Below are 21,938 nucleotides of genomic sequence, written 5' to 3'. Positions count from 1 at the left end.
CCGTCACTTTTATAGGGATTTTGCACATGTTGCACTTGCAAAACATGCAGATCTCTCAAACAAATTTATTGGACACGCATGCGTTTTGGCGAAAAATCCGATGTTTTCCTCCGTTTTCAAAGTGCACAACTTTTATTGTCATTTTGGTCTGACAATCAGTGCCTTAACACGTGTAACATCACATACTCTGAGCTTGTAACGTTATTACATATATTTCTCTTTAAAATAAAAAAATATCCCTTTTGCATTTCTTGTTTTGAAGGGTATATGTATTTAATGGTATGTAACTATTATAGAAAAAATTAAAAGCATTTTCATTTATAAAAAAAAAATTTTTTATTTCATTCATGATTTCATAATTATTAACATTTTACAGTTCTTTCAGTTCTTAATACTTAGAAATATTAAATGGTAATGCATACTGTACAGTGGCAGGTTTAATCATAAAGACTTGTATGATAAAGAGTACACAAGTGTAACTTCTGTGCAAATCGAAATTGATTATAAAGCACTGAACACAAAGTAATGACAAAAATAAGGAACATATCTACATCATGTTGACCCAAATGAATAACCTAAATGTAAACAAAAGAACGAGGAATCTGTAACTTATTATTTTATTGACATACTAATCTTACCATCTTAAGTTCAACTGTAAAACTGTTTTATAATGTCAATATTATTCACCTGCTACTAAATACACTATTCTTATTCCCAAAATATCTGTAATTAAAAAATATAAAACATTTACAGAAATACATATCCTTTGTTCAGGTATTAAGTAAACTGGGAAGTCAATTGATGTAGTATTCACATGTTAATTCAGTACTTTTTTAAAGTAAAATCAAAGCTTAAACTACGAGTGAATAAATCAATTTACCTTCTGATGAAAGTGTACAAAACCAAACTCAATTACAAGGTCAGTATTACACTTGTTTTAGCTTGGACATTTTGCAATTCAGACTTTCTTTTTTGTATGTATACAGATATAAGCACTATGCTCTTAAAACTGCTCAAAGTTATTATTTGTGAAAATTAAGACTCACATGTTAACTTTCTTTCCACATTGCTGTTTATTTTTACATATTGACTTCCCACTCGTCAGGAAGCACACCAGACAACAGGATCTGCTCATCAAGAGCTGGTGAATTTTTTTTCAGTCTTGGGGAACGCCTCAAAGGTATATTTTGTGATGTAGGGGTTTTAAAGCCCTCACTATCCCTTACTACACTTCGCTGTGAGGGAGTACGCCTACTGCCTCTCCTCTTGAATGAACTTCTTGAAAATTCTTTGCTTCTTGGAGGACGAAGTTGATCATTTCCTGATTTTGGGGTTTGAATTTGTTGATTTTTTTCATTGTTATCATTTTTGTTTATATTTGTATTATCTTTAAGAGGAGAAGGTCTCTTGTGTGTGCTGCTATCAGGAGATAAGGTACTGGGATGTTTACTCGAGTTTTTGCCTGTTCTCTGTGTTGCTGGTGTTTTTCTCAGTTCAGTTTTATCCTGTTTAGATTTTTCTTTTTTTCTATCACCTTCATCCATACTCATAGACCTGCGTCGTGGAAACCCAGTCAAAGGTAGGTTAGCCGGCAACTGACCACGCAGAACCCTTCCAGTTCCAGAAGGTCTGTCACGAAGTGACCTTGTGAAAGCAGAATTCCTTACAAAAATACTTGGAACTCGAATAGGAGTGTTGTGAGGAGTTCCCCGTCTTGACCGCCGGTCAAGTCTGCTAGGAGTACAATGGAGTGATGCAGTGATACTGTTGTACTTTACTATGCTTGCCTGGACCATGCCAGCATTACGAATTCTGAGCTTTACAATACTGTCTCTTTTTGTTCCATCACAAGCATTTTCCAGTTGTTGGAGATCCTCAGATAGAACGTTTTGAGCTTCTACCCACATGCACTTAGTGGGATCTTCACTCTGTTGATAGTGATTATTCTGGGATTTTGTTTCTTGGCCACTTTCTTCCAAAACTTGTGTTTTCTCAGTCAATCCTTCATTCTCCAGTGGAGTTATGAAGTTACTACTAGACAGTTTCATTTCATTCAAGGGCGTATTTTCCTTAGACTGTACCTTTTCTGGTTTTAACTCTTTACTTTCATGAATGCATGAATTTGTCTGGATTTCCAATATCTGTCCTGCCTTGCGTAATACTTGCAAGGTTTCACCTGTTAGCGGAGCAAACGCTGCTCCAGTGTGGCTGTGGAACTCAGAAAAGGTAGAAGACCGTTGAATTTTCTGACACTGTTTTGACTTACCACATCTCATTGAAGGCAAAGAGCTACATTTATCAAGTTTCCTTTTTCGAGTACGTCTCTCATCTGTTATAGAACCTCCAAGGCCACTGTCAAAAGAGGTAACTGACTGGTTACCATCATTTTTATCAACAGACTCTATGCTTCCTTCTTCACTAGCTGAGGGATGTGGAGTAGAATTACAGCTTACTTCTTTACTGTAGGAAGGAGAAAGCTTTTTGTGGGTGACTTTTGTTTCTGTGTTGGATTCTGCATCATTGCTGTTGATAGAAAACAGCTTGTTTAACCCTAAAGATTGAACACTACAACCTGAAAGCTCCGACTGACTCTCAGTTGGAATTCCAAACATGGTAAGTACATCAGAGCTAAAATCACTTATTTCAGTACAACTAATATCAGAACTGTTGTTGTTAGACCAAGTTGTGTTCTGACTAGTATTTTCCACTAAAGTAACATCAGAAGCAAGACCAACAGAGACCCTAAAAACATCATCCTCTGTTCTTGTTCTTTCATTAGGAATATCCCCTTCAAACATCAGTTTTGCAACAACACCTTGAACCTCTGGACTGTTCCATGACTGTTTGTTTAAACTCCCACCAGACTCACTTTGATGCACACTGTTACCATCAGTTACAGTGAAGTCTGGTGATAGGTAAGATGTATAAAGTATTAAAGAATCAGAGTTGTGTTTCGGTCTACAGTCAGATGGTAAACCTGTTTTGATTGTATTTGGTCTTCCACGACGTAGGGAACTTTTGGGAGCATAATGTTCACAATTAGTTGTCACTGTTGGTGTTTCGGGATGTTTCAGCTGATCATTGTAATCATTCTCCACAATTTTTTTTGTGTTGTTTACTTCACTGAGACTAAATGAACCCTGATGTTTTCTTCGAACGCTGCCTACTTTTCGGACAGAAATCGATGGTTTCACTAAACCTACATTTGACAAATTGCTTCTCAAAAACTTCGTCTGAACTGAGTTTTCTGATGCATACTTGGTATCAGTAGAAGTTGTTGAATTTTTATCATTGTTTATAGTATAAACATTTTGCTGAACATGAGTGAGAGGTTCTGTGCAATTCTCTTTCATACGACAGTCTTCCTTAGATAAAGACACCTTTACTATATCTGAAACATTTTCTTTTTTAATCTCTTGGAAACTTAAGTCTCTTGAGGTATTGTTTGGCAATACTGGGTCTATTAAAACAATGGAGTTAGTCTCAGTTTGAAGAACCATATCTGGCTGATGCTTTTTATCACCATCTACACAATCACTTATGTTTATGTCAGTCTCAAATCCTGATCCATGCAATCTCAGTCTATAAGGACTCTTGGAAAAAGTAATGAAATTAACATTACGACTGTTTAGTGGGTTTGCTGAAGAAACATCACTTTCTGAGCCATGGTACTTATGTGACAGTTGACTTTTAGGAGTATGTAAAGACAAAGATTCCACCTTTTCAGTTACAGAATCATTTAAAGATTTGTTGCAATTTCCCGAAATATTGACACATAATTTACGAGTTTCTACCTTATGTGGCTCAACACTGGGTTGAGGAGATGGCAGCTTGACAGCTGTATGTTCAGAGGGTAAAGCAGGTTTGAGATCCACTTGGCCACTCGTAGTTGAATCCTTAAATAAATAAAAAGACAATTTTCACAAGCTGTGCTGAGGTAAACTGATCTTCAATAATGTATTCCTTGATTATTTTAAGTGTTTTATTCTGGTTTCACTTGGTTCCAACAGTTGATGTTCAAGTCTCAATAAAAACCTTTTAAACCCCTTTATAAGTTTACTATAATGGATAATGTATTGTCTTTTTACAGCAAATATTTACATTTCCCTTTTGAAACATGGGATACTTTTTAAACTTTTATTTTGTAATCTTACACCATGATGTTTGTTTATGATTTGGTTTAAAATGTACTGTAAAATAAATTAAAAGTCAACCTATTTATAACCACATATCTATACATAATACACATGCATATATATTTTTAAAAACTGCCAGGTTAAAAAAAATTATTCTTTCATATCTTTAGTTGGTTGGAAACATTTTCACAACTAACACAGGTCTTCAGTCACCCAGATTAAATACATCCCAGTACAAATATATAAACAAAACTATAAATGAATTTCATGTTCTTTCAAACCCATAAACAACAATCTTATGTATAATAAAATTAAAATTACTTCCAAGTTTATTTATGAAATAACTTTCATATGATAATCTTTTTTATTAATTATTACAAGATCAAATTGGAAAAATAGAAAAAGTTATTGTAATATACCATGGGAACTTAAGATACGATTGTAGACATGTTGAGAGCATCTTAATGGACTTGGATTTTTAAAATCAAACTTGTTTTGATTCAATATATTACATTTTCATTTTGACCAATGTAACATTCACAACCATTCTCCTAGAGTACATCCACTACTAACAACTGCTACCGCTGATGTATGTCCACTACTAAACAACTGCTACCGCTGATGTACGTCCACTACTAAACAACTGCTACCTCTGGCGTACGTCCACTACTAAAAATCATTCTAATTAGAGCATGTCCACTACTGACACCGACTTCAACTCCAGTAATTTCACTACTAAAAACCACTAATATGCCCCTAGAGAAGAAATGTCCACCTTCAAAAAGCACACAGGTTATAAGGTTTTTATAATTTTGTATCATGACTCATTGAACCTATATGTTTTTATGACTTTACACATAATTGAATTAACATTGTTCTTTTTTGTATGAATCCCTTACTTAAGGGGTCAAAAATCTTTAGGGCCCCTTCGTGGGTTTGAAAAAATAAAGTAAGCTTGTATCTATATCTAACAGGCTGGCCAAATTCTTTCCAAAGTTTTCTTCCCCCTTCTGATACATACTGAAGATTGAGGTTTTCCTCATAATTCTACCCAACAAACACCACTTTTTCTTGTACTTGCACATGGAAACATTATACTAATATAACAGTATACTAACCCAATGAAGGTACCTGAAGCAGACAAACTAATGTTGTACTGAAACATATAGTATGTTGCCCAAAATAAAATCACTTCCTTATGGTTATAAGCTGTGGTTTGTCAATTAATTTTGTCTTGCAAACTGGTTAGAATTAGCAATGTAAATTTTAAACTGCAGTATGGTAAAAAAAAAAATGTCGAAAATGTTGATGGTTGGTTAAATATTGATTATTTTATAAAATACTTGACTAATCTATAACAAATATAACAAGCTAGATGACTGTCACTGCACAAAGAAACAGAGTTAAATCAGTTTCATGATTAGAGATCTTGGGAAAAAAATTGTATGTGTGTGAGGTGGAGGTGCTCAGTGGCCTTGTACACTTGTTTGGAAAATAAAGTGATGGAATGACCAATATTATGTTATACATCAATAACAGACATAGCAAAACAGTATTGTTTTTGTATGAGGACTGGTTTGGTTTTGAATTTTGCACAAAGCTGCACAAGGGCTATCTGCTCCAGCTGTCCCTAAATTTAGCAGTGTAAGACTAGAGGGAAGGCATCTAGTCATCACCAGCCACTGCCATCTCTTGGGCTACTCGTTTTACCAACAAATAGTGGGATTGACTGCCACATTATAACACTCCCATGACTAAAATAGCAAGCATGTTTGGTGAAACAGGGATTCAAGCCTGTGACCCATGGATTGCAAGTTGAATGCCTTAACCACCTAGCCATGCTGGACCATAATATCTCGTAGTTGTAGAATGTTCTAGACCTCTGCCAGTTGTTATGTATTATAGTTTACCTCAGATGAGTATCCAGTTTAATATTTTAGGTACATTACATATTACTATTTCAAATAACTGGAAGTTTTTATTTTTATTTAGAAGTTATTTAAATGTTCATATGTATCAAATTTATGATATTTACCAATAAGATTGATACATGTATTTTTTTTTAACCACAAATACATTGTAATACACAAACAAAAACAATACAATTTATAATAACAGTTATTACTAATAGTTATTATTGTTTGTACTTTTGTTTGTTTTGAATATCACTTAAAGCAATACAAGGGCTATCTGTGTGAGCCGTCCCTAATTTAGCAGTGTAAAACAGCTAGTCATCACCAACCACCGTAAACTCTTGGGCAACCTTTTATCAATGAATAGTGGGATTGACTGTAACAGTATAACACCCCCATGGCTGAAATAGCGAGTATGTTTGGTCTGACAGGGATGCAAAACCTCAACCCTCAGATTACAAGTCGAGGGTCTTAACCACTTGGCCATACTGGGCCTTGTTCTTCTATATTGGTAGGTTTTGATTCTCAAATGAAAGAACAAGTGCATTTCCTCCAAACATTTACAGGATTGTGACCACTGTACCAGGAAGTATTGAACAAATTTTTAATCATCGATGTACATGCACATGCACACACACACATATTTTTGGCCCATTTCCAAATTTAAATCTTTATATGAACATTCCATGATAGAAGAGGAGATTGTTCAAGTCTCAATAACGTCACTGCAGATTCCTGTATTTTATATTTGTGTATTACTGGTATTAATTTTACATGACTTAACGCCAATAGACAAATGTGTACAAAAACACTAATGTGAATGGCTGGTTTAGACCACAGATGTGATACTACACTTCAATAAAAACAAGTTTTAAACTACAGATCATAATAGTTTATAAAATATTCATAGTTTACAGAATACTTATGTTTTCTTTAAATCCTGTCCAGGTCTTTGTCTGATTGTGTTCCTGGCAATTGAAACATTCTCTGAAACCAATAGTTCTTTGTTAAAGATGTGGTGATATGTGGAGAAATAAAAATTTTAACTTGAACTAACCCTTTATTGGTATTAAAAGTTAACACACACACATCTTACAAACCCTGCCATACCTGGTGATGACGAAAAACTTGAGGAACAGTCTCTGCAAGCTGATGACGAGTTTTTTCTTGTCTGTACTTCTTTCCCGGGGAAGTCTTTGTAATGTCTGCTCGCCTACAAGTTCTACTGAAAATACAAATTTCACTCACTTTCATAAAAATAAGTAAACAATAAAACACTAGTAAATCAGTTCTTACAATTAAAGATAAATGTTTTGGGTCATTTACAAAATGAAATCATCAGACAAAAATCACAAAGAACGACTATTCCATAACCAGCATTTATTTCATTTTACTTGCTTTGTTATTAGGTAATTGTGTTCCAAAATTAAGTGAATGCAATTTTACATGCCATAAAAAAAATACAGTGTAATTTAACTCAGTCTTACATTAATCGGTATTTATTTTGAGCAAAAATATTGTCACTAATTAAAAAAGGAAGAAAAAAGAAATATTCCATATTCTTAAGCCCAAGAACTGTTAATTTTGCATGGTCTTAAATAAGAATACTTGAGATGCATTTTACTTTAAATTGCCTATAAAATGTTTACATTCACTATGTGTATTTTTTTTTAAACTGCAATTACATAGAGCTAATTTTCATCTAGTATTAATATATCAGCATAAAGAAATTAAATTAAAAACTGCACAATGGACAATCTGTACTATGCTCACTGCAAGTACTAAACCCCAATTTTTAGTGAGTAAGTTTTCAATCCAACTGCTGAGCTGGTGGGTAATTCCAAGTACTTTAAATAAGGTCAATATTTTGAGTGAACTTGTGTTTACTTAATCTTAACAAACCTAATGTGATGAAACAAACTGTATAACAAATTACAATGTACACATGTTCCATTATAGCAAGATTTTGTTTGTGAAAAATAAATATCATTACAGTCTAGACTTCTGAAGTAAATGGTCAATTTCAAGAAAACTCTGAAATTGAAAGTGCTTCCCTAACATGTCGGTTCAATATTCAATGGGCTATTATAAATTAGTTTCTTTAAAACATATAATAACCTAATCTGAATCACAATAATGAGCAATAAATAGGAAGGTGTTAGTTATAGCAGTGAAAATCTGCTACTCATTCAAGATTTTCAATTCTAAACTTTTACTAAATTTTTACTTTCAAAATATTTCATTTTTAAACTCACATGTAAGTCTTACACAACAAATGCATGTGTTTGAACCAAAATAGAAAATAGCCACCAGTAACTTTCTATAACATATCATGAAATGGACACAAAAAACGAATGTTTCATAAGCAGTAAAATAAACAATCTAAGAATTTATTTTACATGTTACTAAAACATTCATTGAGAAGATAACTAGAGACAAACTTTATTTTCAAGCTACAGAAATTTGACAAAACCAATACAAGTACATAGATTACCACAACGAAAGTCTATCAAATTATTTTCATCTTTGTCATTTCAATTTTCATAACATTTTATATTGAAAGCTATCATTTTTGGTTTAAGAACTTATTTAAATCTCTCAAAATATTAAGTTTTAATTTGAGGTCTCATGTTGTCTGGAACACCTCAATTACAAAGATATATAATATTCTTGGTGAGAATCAAAAAAGAAAAAAAACAAGGTACTTTCTCAAAATTTAATTACTACATCAGCTAAGCTTTGATACCTTTTCTTGTGTTTTGCATTGAAGAAGCTGAGAGACTTGCGTCTCCCCTCGCAACTTGATGTTTGAACACCGTAGCTGGTGTAAGGACTTGAACAAACTTCCGTCTTCTTTTCCCCAGTGTTTTGAGAAAAGGGTGATTGAGATGAAATGTTCCTTTTGTCTAGTGATTAACCAAGAAAAAAAAAAAAAAGTTAAAAAGGGCAAGTGAAGATGACAACTTACAAGGTAGAATTAAAAGGTTAAAAAATGTATAAGAATTAAAATATTGCTCCTCTGTATCCCTAAAAGTCACTAAGGTTGTAATGTGTAAAAATAGTGGGTCATTATCCCTAAAACATGGACTAAGGATATACATTAATTAAAATGAAAACATTGTGTCTTCACTTCTTAAAACAGTCACTAAAGCTGTATATATTGATGAAAATGCCTTTTTCCTACTTGAAATAGTAACAGTGGACACAAGTTGATGAAAAAATCCTTGTTTACAAGTTACTACTCCATTACTTCTGAATTAAACACAAAAATGAAAACTACAAACCTAGATAAACAACAGGAACCTTGGTCAATGTCTCAGCAAGGGCTGGTCTACATCAAAAAGATATTTCAACATTATAAATTTTAATTTGTAGGCTTGTTTTTCAGATTAGAATACATTAGTTGAAGTGTATCTAGTAGTAATAAGCATTTCAGAGTACATCACAATAAAACTCCTAATTATTTTAATCACATAATTATTCACTGTGCCAATATAGATTTTCATTAATAATATATAATACCAATTCAACTATTTAACTTAACATGGTTTGAAAACTTGTTAATTGGTCAAACTATTTTTATGTTCAATAACTCATATTTTCTACCAAAATATCATAAAACGTTCATTAGATGAATTAACAAAGCAGGGTTCTACATTAATTCTTTTAGCCATTTGCACATTTCAGCTACAGTGATTAGAATAGATCATTAGCCCATAGCTAGTTATGTAGAAAGTTTGTTAATAAAACAATATTTACAGAAAAAACAAAAACTTGTTATTGTTGCAGCAGATTAACACAATTTTCACATATTGTGAAACTCAAAGACTGTTATTGTCTCTTTGTAAATCATTAAAAAGTTGCAACAACTTCTGTTTGCTACATAAGTACAACAGTTAATCGGTATTACAAGTTTCAACTCTGGTACAAATGAGTTTGGCAATATAACCATCAACCATCATGCAAAGCTATTTAAAAATTAAAAGTAATTACAGCTGATACAGTTTTAAAAAATGCAATGTACAATGATCACAATGACGAATATGTTTGTTTATTTGGTGTGAATCACAAAGTTATACAAAAGGTTATCTTTGATATTTGCACCAGAGGTAAAGTGGATTTTGAGCTGTAAGCCTTCAGACTTGACAATAGAGGTACAATGAAAAATAATAAAAGTTTTAGTGTTTTAGCAGTTTGAAAGTAAAATTAGAGACTGGAATTCTGGCTGAACAATTTTTATAGTTTACATTATAGCCTAATAACACATTTTAAAATAAATTATACTTGAATTATATTTTTGCAAGATTTCTCAGCTACAATATTTGTTTATAATACCATTAAAATGCTCAAAATATAAATATTGTAAATATACAATAAGTACAACCCTTTGGAATGGTACGATACTGTAATTGTTGCCTTCAAGACAGCAAACTGACCAATGTCAATTCACAAAGAAAGAAAGGAACTGGATAATGCTAAATATAAGAAATTACTATCAACATTTTGCTAATAAAGACAAACAAGTCACGCGTGTTGGTAAAAAAAATAACAAAACATTCTTAATATTAAGCAACCAGTTCCATTGGAATTGTGTTTTATGTCAGTAAAATCATCCAAAAACATTTTTATTTGTCCTGGAATATCAAGCTAGCAATGTCACTTCTTTGCACAGAAAAGCTACATCATTTTCTATCATTATTAGCATCACAAGATATTATTAGGTTTATGGCTGTAAATGTCATTAACGGAGAATATACCAGTCCCAAGAAATACATTCTAATTTTTATCAGTATATATATGTAAGAAAAATCTATTTATTTAGTAAGGTTGATTTTGACTTACCATGGTAAGAGGTTATTAATCTGCAATTTACCTGCAGTTATCTTGGGCAGTACTGAATTTTCACTCAACGGTTTTGACAATCAAGTCCAAGTTTCAACATAGTGATTTAGCTTAAATGTTAAACTTGTTTTGAGCTTAAGGCTACAAAACAATGTAGAATAAAACAAATATATTGTTAATAATGTAATTTTGTTCAACTTATAACTACATTTAATACTTCTAATTTTTTCTCCTTCTTTGAGTTAATAAATGGTTTTACTAAAAATATGTATTTGAACCTTTAGCCTCCTGTTAAAACATAAAACAATGATAATGTTCAAACAAAATAGAAAAGTTTTTAACATGTGGAAATTTGTATTAATCGCAAAAGTGTAAAATTTATGGTATGAAAATATTATTACATGCATATCAGAATTTAATGAAGGAAAATGAAACAAGCAAGATCTTTAGGTAGATGAGAAACAATACACATTTAAGACAGTATAAGCACACAAAAATTGAAAAACTCGCAAGTATTAACACTTAGTATAAGCTAGCTGAAGCTGACTTCACAAGTAAAATGAAGGGAATTTTTGTTTAAACCAAATTGGAAGAGCACAATGAGATAAGGGATATAATTAACAACAAACATGTAAACAAACGCATGGTTGATTACAAATACATGAAAACCAAAACCAGTGTTTTATGAACCACATATACATAACAGTATACTATCTCTAGAATCATACAAAATGTAGCTCACGAAAAGTTTCTCTTCTACTTAATTGTCATTGTTGATTTGTTGAATTCTCATAAGCTATTTGAGGGCTATATGTACTAGCCATTACTAATCTTGAAACAACAGACCAGATAAAATGCAGATAGTCAATGACACCCACTAACAGATGTCTTTTCTGACCAATTAGTGGCATATAACTGCAACTCTTATTATCATGCATCCATGACTCCAAAATCTAGGACTTTTGATAACTAGACAAGAACAAATGGAGGCCCACTCTAAAACACTAACCATGGGGTTATATTTTGCACATATATATATATATATAGCAATTTACTGAATATCAGTTTTAGGGAGAGTTAATCTATTTAAATTAACAAGATAATCCCTCACTACAAACAAAGTGGGGTAGGAAATAGAATGCTTAACATCTATGTTAGAACACACTATATCATTATATTTATCTGAAATTATCACCCGTTAAACAGTTGCTTTTTCTTTCTCTTCATTCAGTGTAGTTTGTTTGTCTTTGGTGATAAAAGGGCACAAACTACAGTCTAAACTAACCACTGAGACATGCTCAGCTCAAGATATCATTAATTAACTGTGATTAAAATACATTGTTCACTTAAAGAATATTAATCACCTCAGAAACACTAACAGCACCACTTCTAGTTTTGGTGTTATTAAAGCTCACTTTTTTTGTTTTAAAAAATTCTTCCAACTTTAATGATGGAATTTTTTTTAAAACAAACAAAAGTGAGCTTTAATAACACCAAAACTAGAAGTGGTGCTGTTAGTGTTTCTGAGGTCACTTTTTGTTTGTTTTAAAAAAAATTCTTCCATCATTAGAAGTTGGAAAATTTAACAGAAAAACTTCTATTGGAATTTGCATTTTACTAAGCCAATCCTGAGATGAAATATTTATATTAATAGTATCATATAAATCACATAGTTAACTTTAAAAGAAGTCTTTCAAACATATTTTTAACATGAAAACTGCTTGTACAAATACAATCATTTATCAATATTACAAAAAATACAACCTAAACTCAACAGATTGACAGACAAACAGATGGCATGGGATCACAAAGGGGGCCTACTTTTTGGAAGCCGAAAGAGAAGGAAGGTCTGCATCAGCTTTGCGTTTTGAGCCTGACCTTGTTACTGGGGTTCCAGTGGATGAATTGCCAAGGTTATCATGGCTCACATCAGGAGTATCAATCTCAGATAAGACTCTACTAGGATTTGAGCGAGTTGGTGTTCTGACATGAACAATCTTTCTTAATCCACTCACAAACTCTGAAAACAAGGTTTTTACAATAATTGGCACATTAAAAACAGTCATTTTAACAGGTGTGTTAAAACTGTACATTTTTTCATATTGTATACTTTTACATACAATACACACAAATAAGTAATATACATGTTCAGGAACACAAATAAGTAATATAAATGTTCAGGAGATAAAACCTCTTCCTCATATAATTTAAAGACAACTAGTAAGCATTGACAATAGGATAACTAAATACAAACTAAAAATAGGTGACAAAGAATATTTATTTTATATGATAAAAATGTTTCATATATGTAAAAGACTGAAATATAATGTTTGATTTGATAACAAGAAGTTACTCTATTTTTCAAAGAAATTATTACTTGTGAGTCAAGTAAACTTAAAAGCTGACATTATGCAGTTCAGTGCAGTCACTCATGGAGACATCTTCCTATGTATAACATCACTTTAAATAATTTGACATTAAAATCAAATACCAATCAGGATATAACTGTTTATTTTTCATGGATAACTTCATTATTACATTTTTAATCCTACTTAAAGATAAACAAGTGTTCAAGTAAATTTTTTTTTAATTTGATAAAATTTAAGAAAATTTTATGAATAATCCATTTCTTTTTTAAACTATTTAAGAGAAAAATAGAGTAAAGCTAAAGCAATTTTACCTTGAAAATTTCCACTTCTACGTTTCTTTTTTGATCGTGGTGGTTCTTCAATAACATCACCAGATTTTTCAAGTTCATCTTCAGAGTGATTTGGCAGTTGGTGGAGTCCAAGTTTTCCCACCAAGAAATCAGGAACCTTTCCCACTTGTGATGCATTTTCGATTAGTCTGTAAATGATTTCTGTTTCGTGGCACATAAATTTGTTGCTGTTGAAAAATTTTAAACTGTGTTTACATTGGTTTACTTTTCCCAGTTTAGGATATCTTATGAAAATTACAATAAAGTTGAAGTGGCTAATATATTCCAAAACTAACATAATAAATCACGAAAATCAATAATTCACATGCATGATAAAATTTAAGTTGTACTAACAACTGGGTCCTACACAAAACAAGTAAGTGAAGGACAAATTATTTTAAATATCTATTCTGATATACTTATTTTGTTTATGAACCATTTTATAATTTTCTTTGCACTGATGGGGTTTCATCTTTTACTAATCCTAACAGCTTTATAAACAATGCTTTATGTATCAGTTTGATTACAACCTGGGAAAAAAAAAGTTTTGGCTTTAAAACAACAAAGTTGAATCTTACTGGGTTGCAAAATAAACAAAGTGATCTGAAGTTCATCATAAAACATGCAATATAAAGCCATTTCTTCTTCAATTATAGAAGAACCTTATTTGACATGAAGTATTCCATACTATGGATAACAAAAACTGCTCATTTTCAAGTGATGTGACCTACTAAAAAACTAATTTTTATAGAAAAAAGATAAATTTAATACTTTTTTAAAATTAACTTTAAATAAATATGTCTACATGTACACACATTCCTTATCATAGTTTGGCCAATGTATTAAGCCTTTTCCCTATTACTTGCTAAGCTACCACTCTCCATTTCAGCTGACTGCAAAACTGAACCAAAATCACAAATCACACTTGATAAGGAATCAAGGGCCTAAAGTTGGTTGGAGGACTGAGAATAGCTATATATTTAACTGCCTGCAAGAGAATAAGTGGAAGCATGTAAAGTTTCAAATTGGGTTTGCTTTAAGAAATGTTTTTACAGATGGCGCTGTAGACAACAATTGAACAAGCAACTGATTACACAAAAATGAAACACTGATGTACAGCATTATGATCCTGAAGTGAAACACTCAGAATGTATTTAATGTTCTTAAACAAATATTTATCCAATGAATAAGATTTTAATAAGTAATGTCCAGCAGAGTTGCACATCAAGAAATCTTTCATTATTGAGACTTGAACCACAGGCTCTCAATCTTAAAGAGACTGTTTGATTTACCATCTTGGCTCAAAGGGCTTGCAAGGATGAGAAAGCTACTCTAGAGTACCAATATAATAAGCCACTCTTAACCACCAGTATAATAAACAACAATATTAAGAATTTTGTCCTGGTAGACTTTGTTTACATTGGTGTTCTGAGGCTAATATTTATCAACTGAGTTGCCAAAACATAAGACTTAAACAGATAGCCTCCACCCTGACTATTACACACTTCATAAGATAGAAAAGTGACATGACAGACTTGATGCCACAGGTGAAGCCAAAGATAAATTATATACATGTTGTGACAAATTAAACCTATTTTTTATGAAAATACATCTTCAGAACAAACTGGCAGGTGAGTTAAATAAGTTGAATGCACTTAAGTATCTAAATTTTAAACACTAATATAAATACTAATTATTCTATTCATATCCAACCCCTGTGGTTTTCAAGCTGCTTAGCTGTTGATTTAGTTAAAGTGTACACAATACCTGGCCTTTTCTGCACATTCACTGAGAGGAAGTAGGTTTGGAGCCATTACAAGAGCTAAGTTGTGAGCATCCATTTTGTTACTGGTACTCTGAGCTGCTAGAGTTGAGAGAAACTGGAATGTGTGGCACAGTGTGTGCAGGTTTTCTGGAGCTAAAAGAAGGCATGCTAGGAGAATAGCATTAACTTGGGTTTCCTTGTCTTCAAGTTGAAGACACCTGATCATGAAACAAAATTATGTTACAAACAGTTGTTTACATTGCACATAATATTGTTTAATTAGATGAATAAAAATAACTTTTCAGCTATAGTAACCTTCCAACAATATTTACCATGGGATAATAAAGTTTGTTCCATGACATTAATATTTTAAAGAGTTTGTTAATCCAAACACACATTTTACTCTTCAAAAGAAATATCTGATGGGAACCGAGTGTATAATTTTGTACTTTGTCAATTATTTTTCTAGAAATTAGCAATCTACACAATTACTCACTGTAGTATTGACATGATCAGTATGTAGTTATCAATTTCTCAAAGTCATAATGTTCCATCTGATTAATAAGAGGAAGCAATCACGAAATATTCATTAGTATAATTACCAAAGATTTGTTTATTTTTTGATTATGTTACTTACATTTTACAAATAACTAAATACTAATAACAATGATAATCTGAGTAATTTTTAATGTTATATTCCAAGAATATTTATTTGTACTTCTGTTTTAAATATATAAAATTAGGAGCAAGTTTTATTGAATATATTGGACTTTAAAACAACAAAATTTTTACTTTAAAAAGAAAAGCATATACAAACAGTATACACAAGCTTCCAATGAAATAATTTATTTAAAGATTCAACCAATAACAATTTTTTAAAACTAAATAGAGGATTACTTCTTGGTGCTGTTTATTATTTTGAAATTCTTTATCCAAAAAATTAAATAAATAAAATGACCAGTTATTTTCTGAAACTTTTCTCTGCCATATTTATCAATAAACTATTCTTCCAGTGACAGATTTATTTTAAGACAACAATAAAAACAAAAATTCCATCATTTATTTGTAAAATTGAAACTTGTAAACTCAGAAAAAATTAAAAGGGAACACAGCTCCCAACCTCTTTATAGTTGTACAAAATTCCAAACTCATATGGTTAATGTAATACTTTATAACTAAACAAATATTATATAATGTGTCCCATACATTTGCTCATGACAGTACTCTTGGGGGGCAGAGGGAAGAAGCATATACATGACAGTTAAAGAATTAAAAACAAAATGCTCAATACTATGGGTCAATCAATAAACACCATATTAAGCTTACTAAACCTAATAATTAAAACAAAACTTTTGAGCACAAACAAAACTGTGATCTAATAGTTTATTTAACTAATAATTTAATTTATTGAGAAAAAAATTAAGTGTGTAAAAAACCTGATAAAAATATCGTGTAGGTGACACGGAATAACTGGCTCTGGGAGCTCCCTGAACCACTGTTTTAGGAGTGTAGCTACATCATTTGCATGGGCTTCATCTATTGATCCTCCATTCTCTAAATGACTCTGTTAGGAGGAAAATGAGTTTAATTCACTTTTAAGTTATATGAAATTTTGTATTTTATTAAAACAATGCTTGAAACCTTGATAATTCTTTGTTTTTTAGACACTGCTATTTATCCTGAGACTTAACCATTCTGACTAACTAAATATTCCTAGTTGATTTCATAGTTTTATCAGAGCTTATAAAAAAATCCTTACATGATATACAGTAATTTTGTTAATATTAAAAAATATATACAATAGTTATACTATTATTGTAGGCTACATTTTTAACATTTGTTTTGGACAATTTATTTGCTAAAGGGAGTTTTTGGCATGACAGCAATTACTGTGATTCCAAGAAATTTCCTCAATGTCTAGATTTGATGTGATATCTCAAAATTGAGAGATTTGTGGGAAAATGTTGTATAAAAACAATAGACTAAATGAGTTTGTTAGCAAGCCAGTCAATGAGTTAGCTGGTAAATCAGCTTGAGGCCATAATTTGGAAATTTGTGCTTCAATAAAGTAATTTGCAAGTGTTTGTTTAGTTTTGTTTGTAAAATAAGCCTGACAACAAAAACACCCTGTAAAACTTGTACAATTGAAGAAATAAACCATTTCTGTGACAGTCAAAATGAAACTGTTCAACAGTATAAGCCACCCCATCAGTATTCTCAGTTTGTATAGTGCATGCAATTGTTTAAAACTCACTTTTAGGTTTCTCTGTCTTACAACAGAACCCGTTTTTCGAAAGAGACCTTCAGTAGAAGAACTTTTCAGCAAGTGTTTTGTTGCCATAGCAAGAAATCTGAAAACATATCACAGAGACTCTTTTATTCTGTTATTGTTTATGGCTAAACACAAAAGACCAACAGTTAATAACAGGTTCAAACACATTTCCATATAAATAATGATTTATACATTTTCAAATGCATAACAAATTCCATAGTGACTATAAAGGAAAATGTTTTAGCCTTAGGGCTTATTCTACATGTTTTTAATATTGTAAAATCACCAGTTTCTGTTTTAAGCTTTTGAAACATTTAAAATCAGCAAACTAACAATAACTGTATACAAAATTCAAAACTTCTTTAAACTTAGTAGCTAAATAAATTTTAATTTATTTTTCACATGATAAACCTAAAGCTACTATTGTTATTCAATATTTGTTAAAGAAGCATGAAAATGCACGAAGTTATAAAAAAGACATTTGACTGATGGAGTTTACCACTATGTTAATTAAATGAAATAAAACCATCAGCACACACCATCATCAAATAAAACATTCTTCCAGTAACAGACAATAACTTTGCCAAAAAACAAGTCTGGTTCTATATACTTCTGAAGCCTCAACTCAATACTCATAATATTCAGTTACATATTTTACCTTTATTTCAACCAATCAAACCTAAGAGAAAGTTATAAAAAAGCCTTGAGGATTTTACAAATCTAGAACAAGGCATAAGGTTTAAAGAAATGTACATAAAACTTGACAAAGCCTCTCTTCATAAATCAAATACTTGTGCCTTTTTACACATTAAAAAAAATAATTACATATAGATAATAATTCCAAATACATTTTGTCACCAACATTAATTTAAAAAATACAACTAACATTCTAATTCACATTAGTAGTACCTTTACAAATGAAAGAATGTTCCTTTCATCAATGCCTCTTGAAATTTTACAAATTATAACAAGTTCAACAGTTATAAACAGTTCAAACACTGAAAGATTTCTCAAATTAATTTATCACTCAAGCAAGTTTTCATTATAATATAGAACATTTCAGAGGCATTCTAAATGTACTTCTAAAATTTAAAACTAAAGTTTTAAGTGATACAGTTTTCTTTAAATACAGCAACACAACTTACCGAGGCACAACAACCCCTGTCTTCTCTACCACTTCCCATTCTTGATCCAGAAGTGAAATACCAAAATGCTGCCTATTAGGTACATTTCTTTCAGTCCTTGTGTCCTATTTTATAAACATGTTACCTTGTCTTTAACTACAAGTTACAAAAACTGGCAGCTGGTTTTAATCTACATTAAACAGTCAGCATAATTTTATAAATGTATTAATACATGAGTATCAGTACAAAATTGTTTACTTTATTCTTATCAGATAGGAAAATAAGTGTGGTAATCTAACAAGTTAGCTCAATAAAAAACTGAATAATCAGATAAGTGTTTTTAATAATAATAGTTGTAGAATAATTATGGAAGACTTCATTTTTACACATTTCTTGGGAATGGAGTCAATCAGTAAGAAACGAGATATTTTAAAATGATTCAGAATGATTTTCTGCACCAACTTGTTAGATAGCCAATCAGAGAAAATGCCATTTTAGATTTATTGTTAGTGGCTACTTAGAATGTGATTACAATAGCTTATATGAAGAACATCTGGGGAAAAGAGAGCATTCCATACTTAGGTTTGATGCTGTCAGATATAGAAGACTGTTTAGTGTACATAGTACCACTAATTTATGATTTTGTTTATAATTCACTGATTTCTGAAATAGACAAACAGCTGCTACCACATAAATGAAAACAAAGTAAAAGTCATGTAAAAGAGAAGTTTGGTCAGAAAAAAGTTAATAAATGTAAAGTTAACTGTCATGGGAGTGAATGGCCTGACGACTGATATGATAGTGAGATTAACAGTTTGAGAATAATTTGTCTCATCAAAGGATGTTCTAAACTAATTGAACCTGTCTATGTGGACAAAAAGCAGACTATTATGGAAGTACAAAGAGCAGACAATTATTGTTATTTAAGGATACAACAGTAGTAAATCATACAGTAATGTAAATGAATTATACATTAATACTACTGCTATAAAAAGAGAGAAAAATAGTTCAGCATGTTGACTGAATTCTACAGAAAATAAATGGACCTAAGTGACAAGTATGGAACTATAGTATTTAAGATACAACTATGATCTCCAGTGTATAAAGAATTTTGAACATATGTTTAACTTGTTGCAAATACGTATTATTTTAAAAGCAAGTGGAGTGTGTGCTGTTCTTTTATTTATCGCTATATAATCACAAACACTTACTGTAGAAGAACCCTCAGCCCAACACACTCATATTTTTATATTATTATATATACAACTAAAAAGTAAATTCATGACACATGGTGAGCCACAGCTAGGATTACACAGTGGTAAATGGTGATAAAAGAAAACATGAATGACAGTGGAGATGACAATCATGCTACATAATCATGTCAAATTTTGATAAATAGATGGAAAAATAATAGCTTATCAGGTAAACATACAGTAAACTATAGTTGGTTGGTTGGGTGTTTTGGTGTTTTACAACACAAAACAGCTAGGCTATCTGTACCAATCATCTGGTAAAAAGTAAAAATTAAAGTAAATTTAGTAAAATTCATAAAAGGAAATTAAGGTAAAACAAAACAAAGTTAAAAAAATACCACACATGGACAGCATAAAACCAATATTTACATCTAGTCTACAACGTTAAGAGAAAAACTACAGTAGTACAAGTTGTAAAGGACTTTCTGTAGCGTAATTGTAATTATCATAACTCGTCACAAAGACTAACAGGTAAGTACAAAAACCACCGTCAGTCACCTGATGTTGGCATTTCCAGTCCAGGTTCCGAGTTATTTGACGTTATGGTCATTTTCAAAAAGTAATAAAGGTTTTAAAAGACTTGAAGCAAAATCTAATAACTCGCCAGGATGACTAACAGGTTGTTCAAACAGCAGTGTTAGTCACTTAAAGTAAGCCTTTCCAGACCTGGTTTCAAGTTATTTGATGTTATGGCCATTTTCTAATTTCAACTTGAACTAGATGGACCGTGATTCTTAAAAGGGAACCACATTAAAAAAAAGTCTAATGTATAAATTAAAAACTTAAATGGCAATAAAAAGATTAACGGCCTCTGAAAAACTAAAAACATTTCCAAGGTGGATAGTGTCACCATCACCAATAACACTAACATTATGGACAAATCTTAGGACAGAACATGTTTAAAATGATGTCATAGTTGAGAATTGTAATAACAGCAAGAACATAAAATGTGGCTTATTGTGATCTAAGTGTTACACAGACTACACATTGGTGCATCAGTTCCAGATAAAAGAAGATGAGTTAAAAACTATTACCAATGTGTAGTCTAGTTAGAACAACTTCCTCTTTCCAATCCTTATGGAAGCAAGATGGCCAAAGTCCAAAAAAGGGTTTTATTTGGAAAAGCTTGTTTTCACATTGCTCAATCCAAGTTGACTGCCAGCTGGCATGGAACAGGCACAGTGGTGATAGTGCCAGAACAGATAGATTTAGCTGCGGTGTCAGCGAGCTTGTTCCCGCGAATACCAACGTGGCCTGGTATCCAGAAAACCTGGATAGAAGTAGATGTTAAAGAAAAATGGGCCAGTCAGTTTTGAATATCGTTGAGAATAGGGTGTGAACCAACGTGAAGCAATTCCAGGGCCAGTAGTGAACTAAGCGAGTCAGTATAAATAGTGCAGTTTGAGTACTGCTTAGGTTCAATGTGAACCAGTGCAAGAAAAATGGCATACAGTTCAGCAGTGAACATAGAAGCTGTAGAGGGGATTGTGCATGCAACTACCAAACCATGGCAGAGCCCACACAGTCACCTGATTTTAACCATCTGTATAAATAGGAATGGAAGGATGGTTCAGAAGATGTTCAGCAAATAAAAGATGGTACTTTCAATCAGGAGTATTTTCTTTTCTCAGATGACTTGAAGACAAAGGTCACATTTGGGGACTGCAAGAAGCCATGGTGGGATGGGCTGACCAGTAGATACAGCAATATTATCCAAGGACCCAATTCATCCAACTCCACCTGGATATGAAGGCCAAAAGGAGCAATGACAGATCATCCATTCTGAAAAAGTATGGCCCACCAAGGAAGGAAAACACAACCCCCAGGTGGGATGCTTTGGTAAGAAATGAAGTTTTGAAGCATGTAGTAAAGACAGTTGTAAACGGCATAGGTGCAAAGAAAGTTCATGAGACTATGTATAAGCTCTGAACTGCA

The 21,938-nt window shown here is 31.8% G+C and overlaps 1 protein-coding gene across 3 annotated transcripts in view; it reads right to left on the bottom strand.

Moving 5' to 3' along the window:
- Positions 1-311: 311 nt before the first annotated feature.
- The window catches only part of LOC143226532 (uncharacterized), a 39,890-nt gene continuing 18,263 nt past the window's right edge, over positions 312-21,938 (bottom strand). The window contains exons 2-11 of one of the 3 annotated variants that reach the window (XM_076457598.1): positions 18,772-18,875; positions 17,609-17,705; positions 16,791-16,918; positions 15,357-15,572; positions 13,572-13,777; positions 12,713-12,911; positions 9,334-9,380; positions 8,796-8,955; positions 7,160-7,274; positions 312-3,896 (exon numbers count right to left, since the gene is read on the bottom strand). In XM_076457598.1, the coding sequence (XP_076313713.1) occupies positions 1,080-3,896; positions 7,160-7,274; positions 8,796-8,955; positions 9,334-9,380; positions 12,713-12,911; positions 13,572-13,777; positions 15,357-15,572; positions 16,791-16,918; positions 17,609-17,705; positions 18,772-18,875 (4,089 nt within the window). In that variant the 3' untranslated portion in view covers positions 312-1,079. The remainder of the gene's footprint in view (positions 3,897-7,159; positions 7,275-8,795; positions 8,956-9,333; positions 9,381-12,712; positions 12,912-13,571; positions 13,778-15,356; positions 15,573-16,790; positions 16,919-17,608; positions 17,706-18,771; positions 18,876-21,938) is intronic. The other 2 variants (XM_076457599.1, XM_076457600.1) reach the window with 2 other exon arrangements.

This window comes from Tachypleus tridentatus, chromosome 9 (genome assembly GCF_004210375.1).
Source record: "Tachypleus tridentatus isolate NWPU-2018 chromosome 9, ASM421037v1, whole genome shotgun sequence".
Classification (NCBI taxonomy): domain Eukaryota; kingdom Metazoa; phylum Arthropoda; class Merostomata; order Xiphosura; family Limulidae; genus Tachypleus; species Tachypleus tridentatus.
The sequence above is the reverse complement of the archived record's forward strand: the minus strand, read 5'-3'. Positions and strand labels throughout refer to the sequence as shown.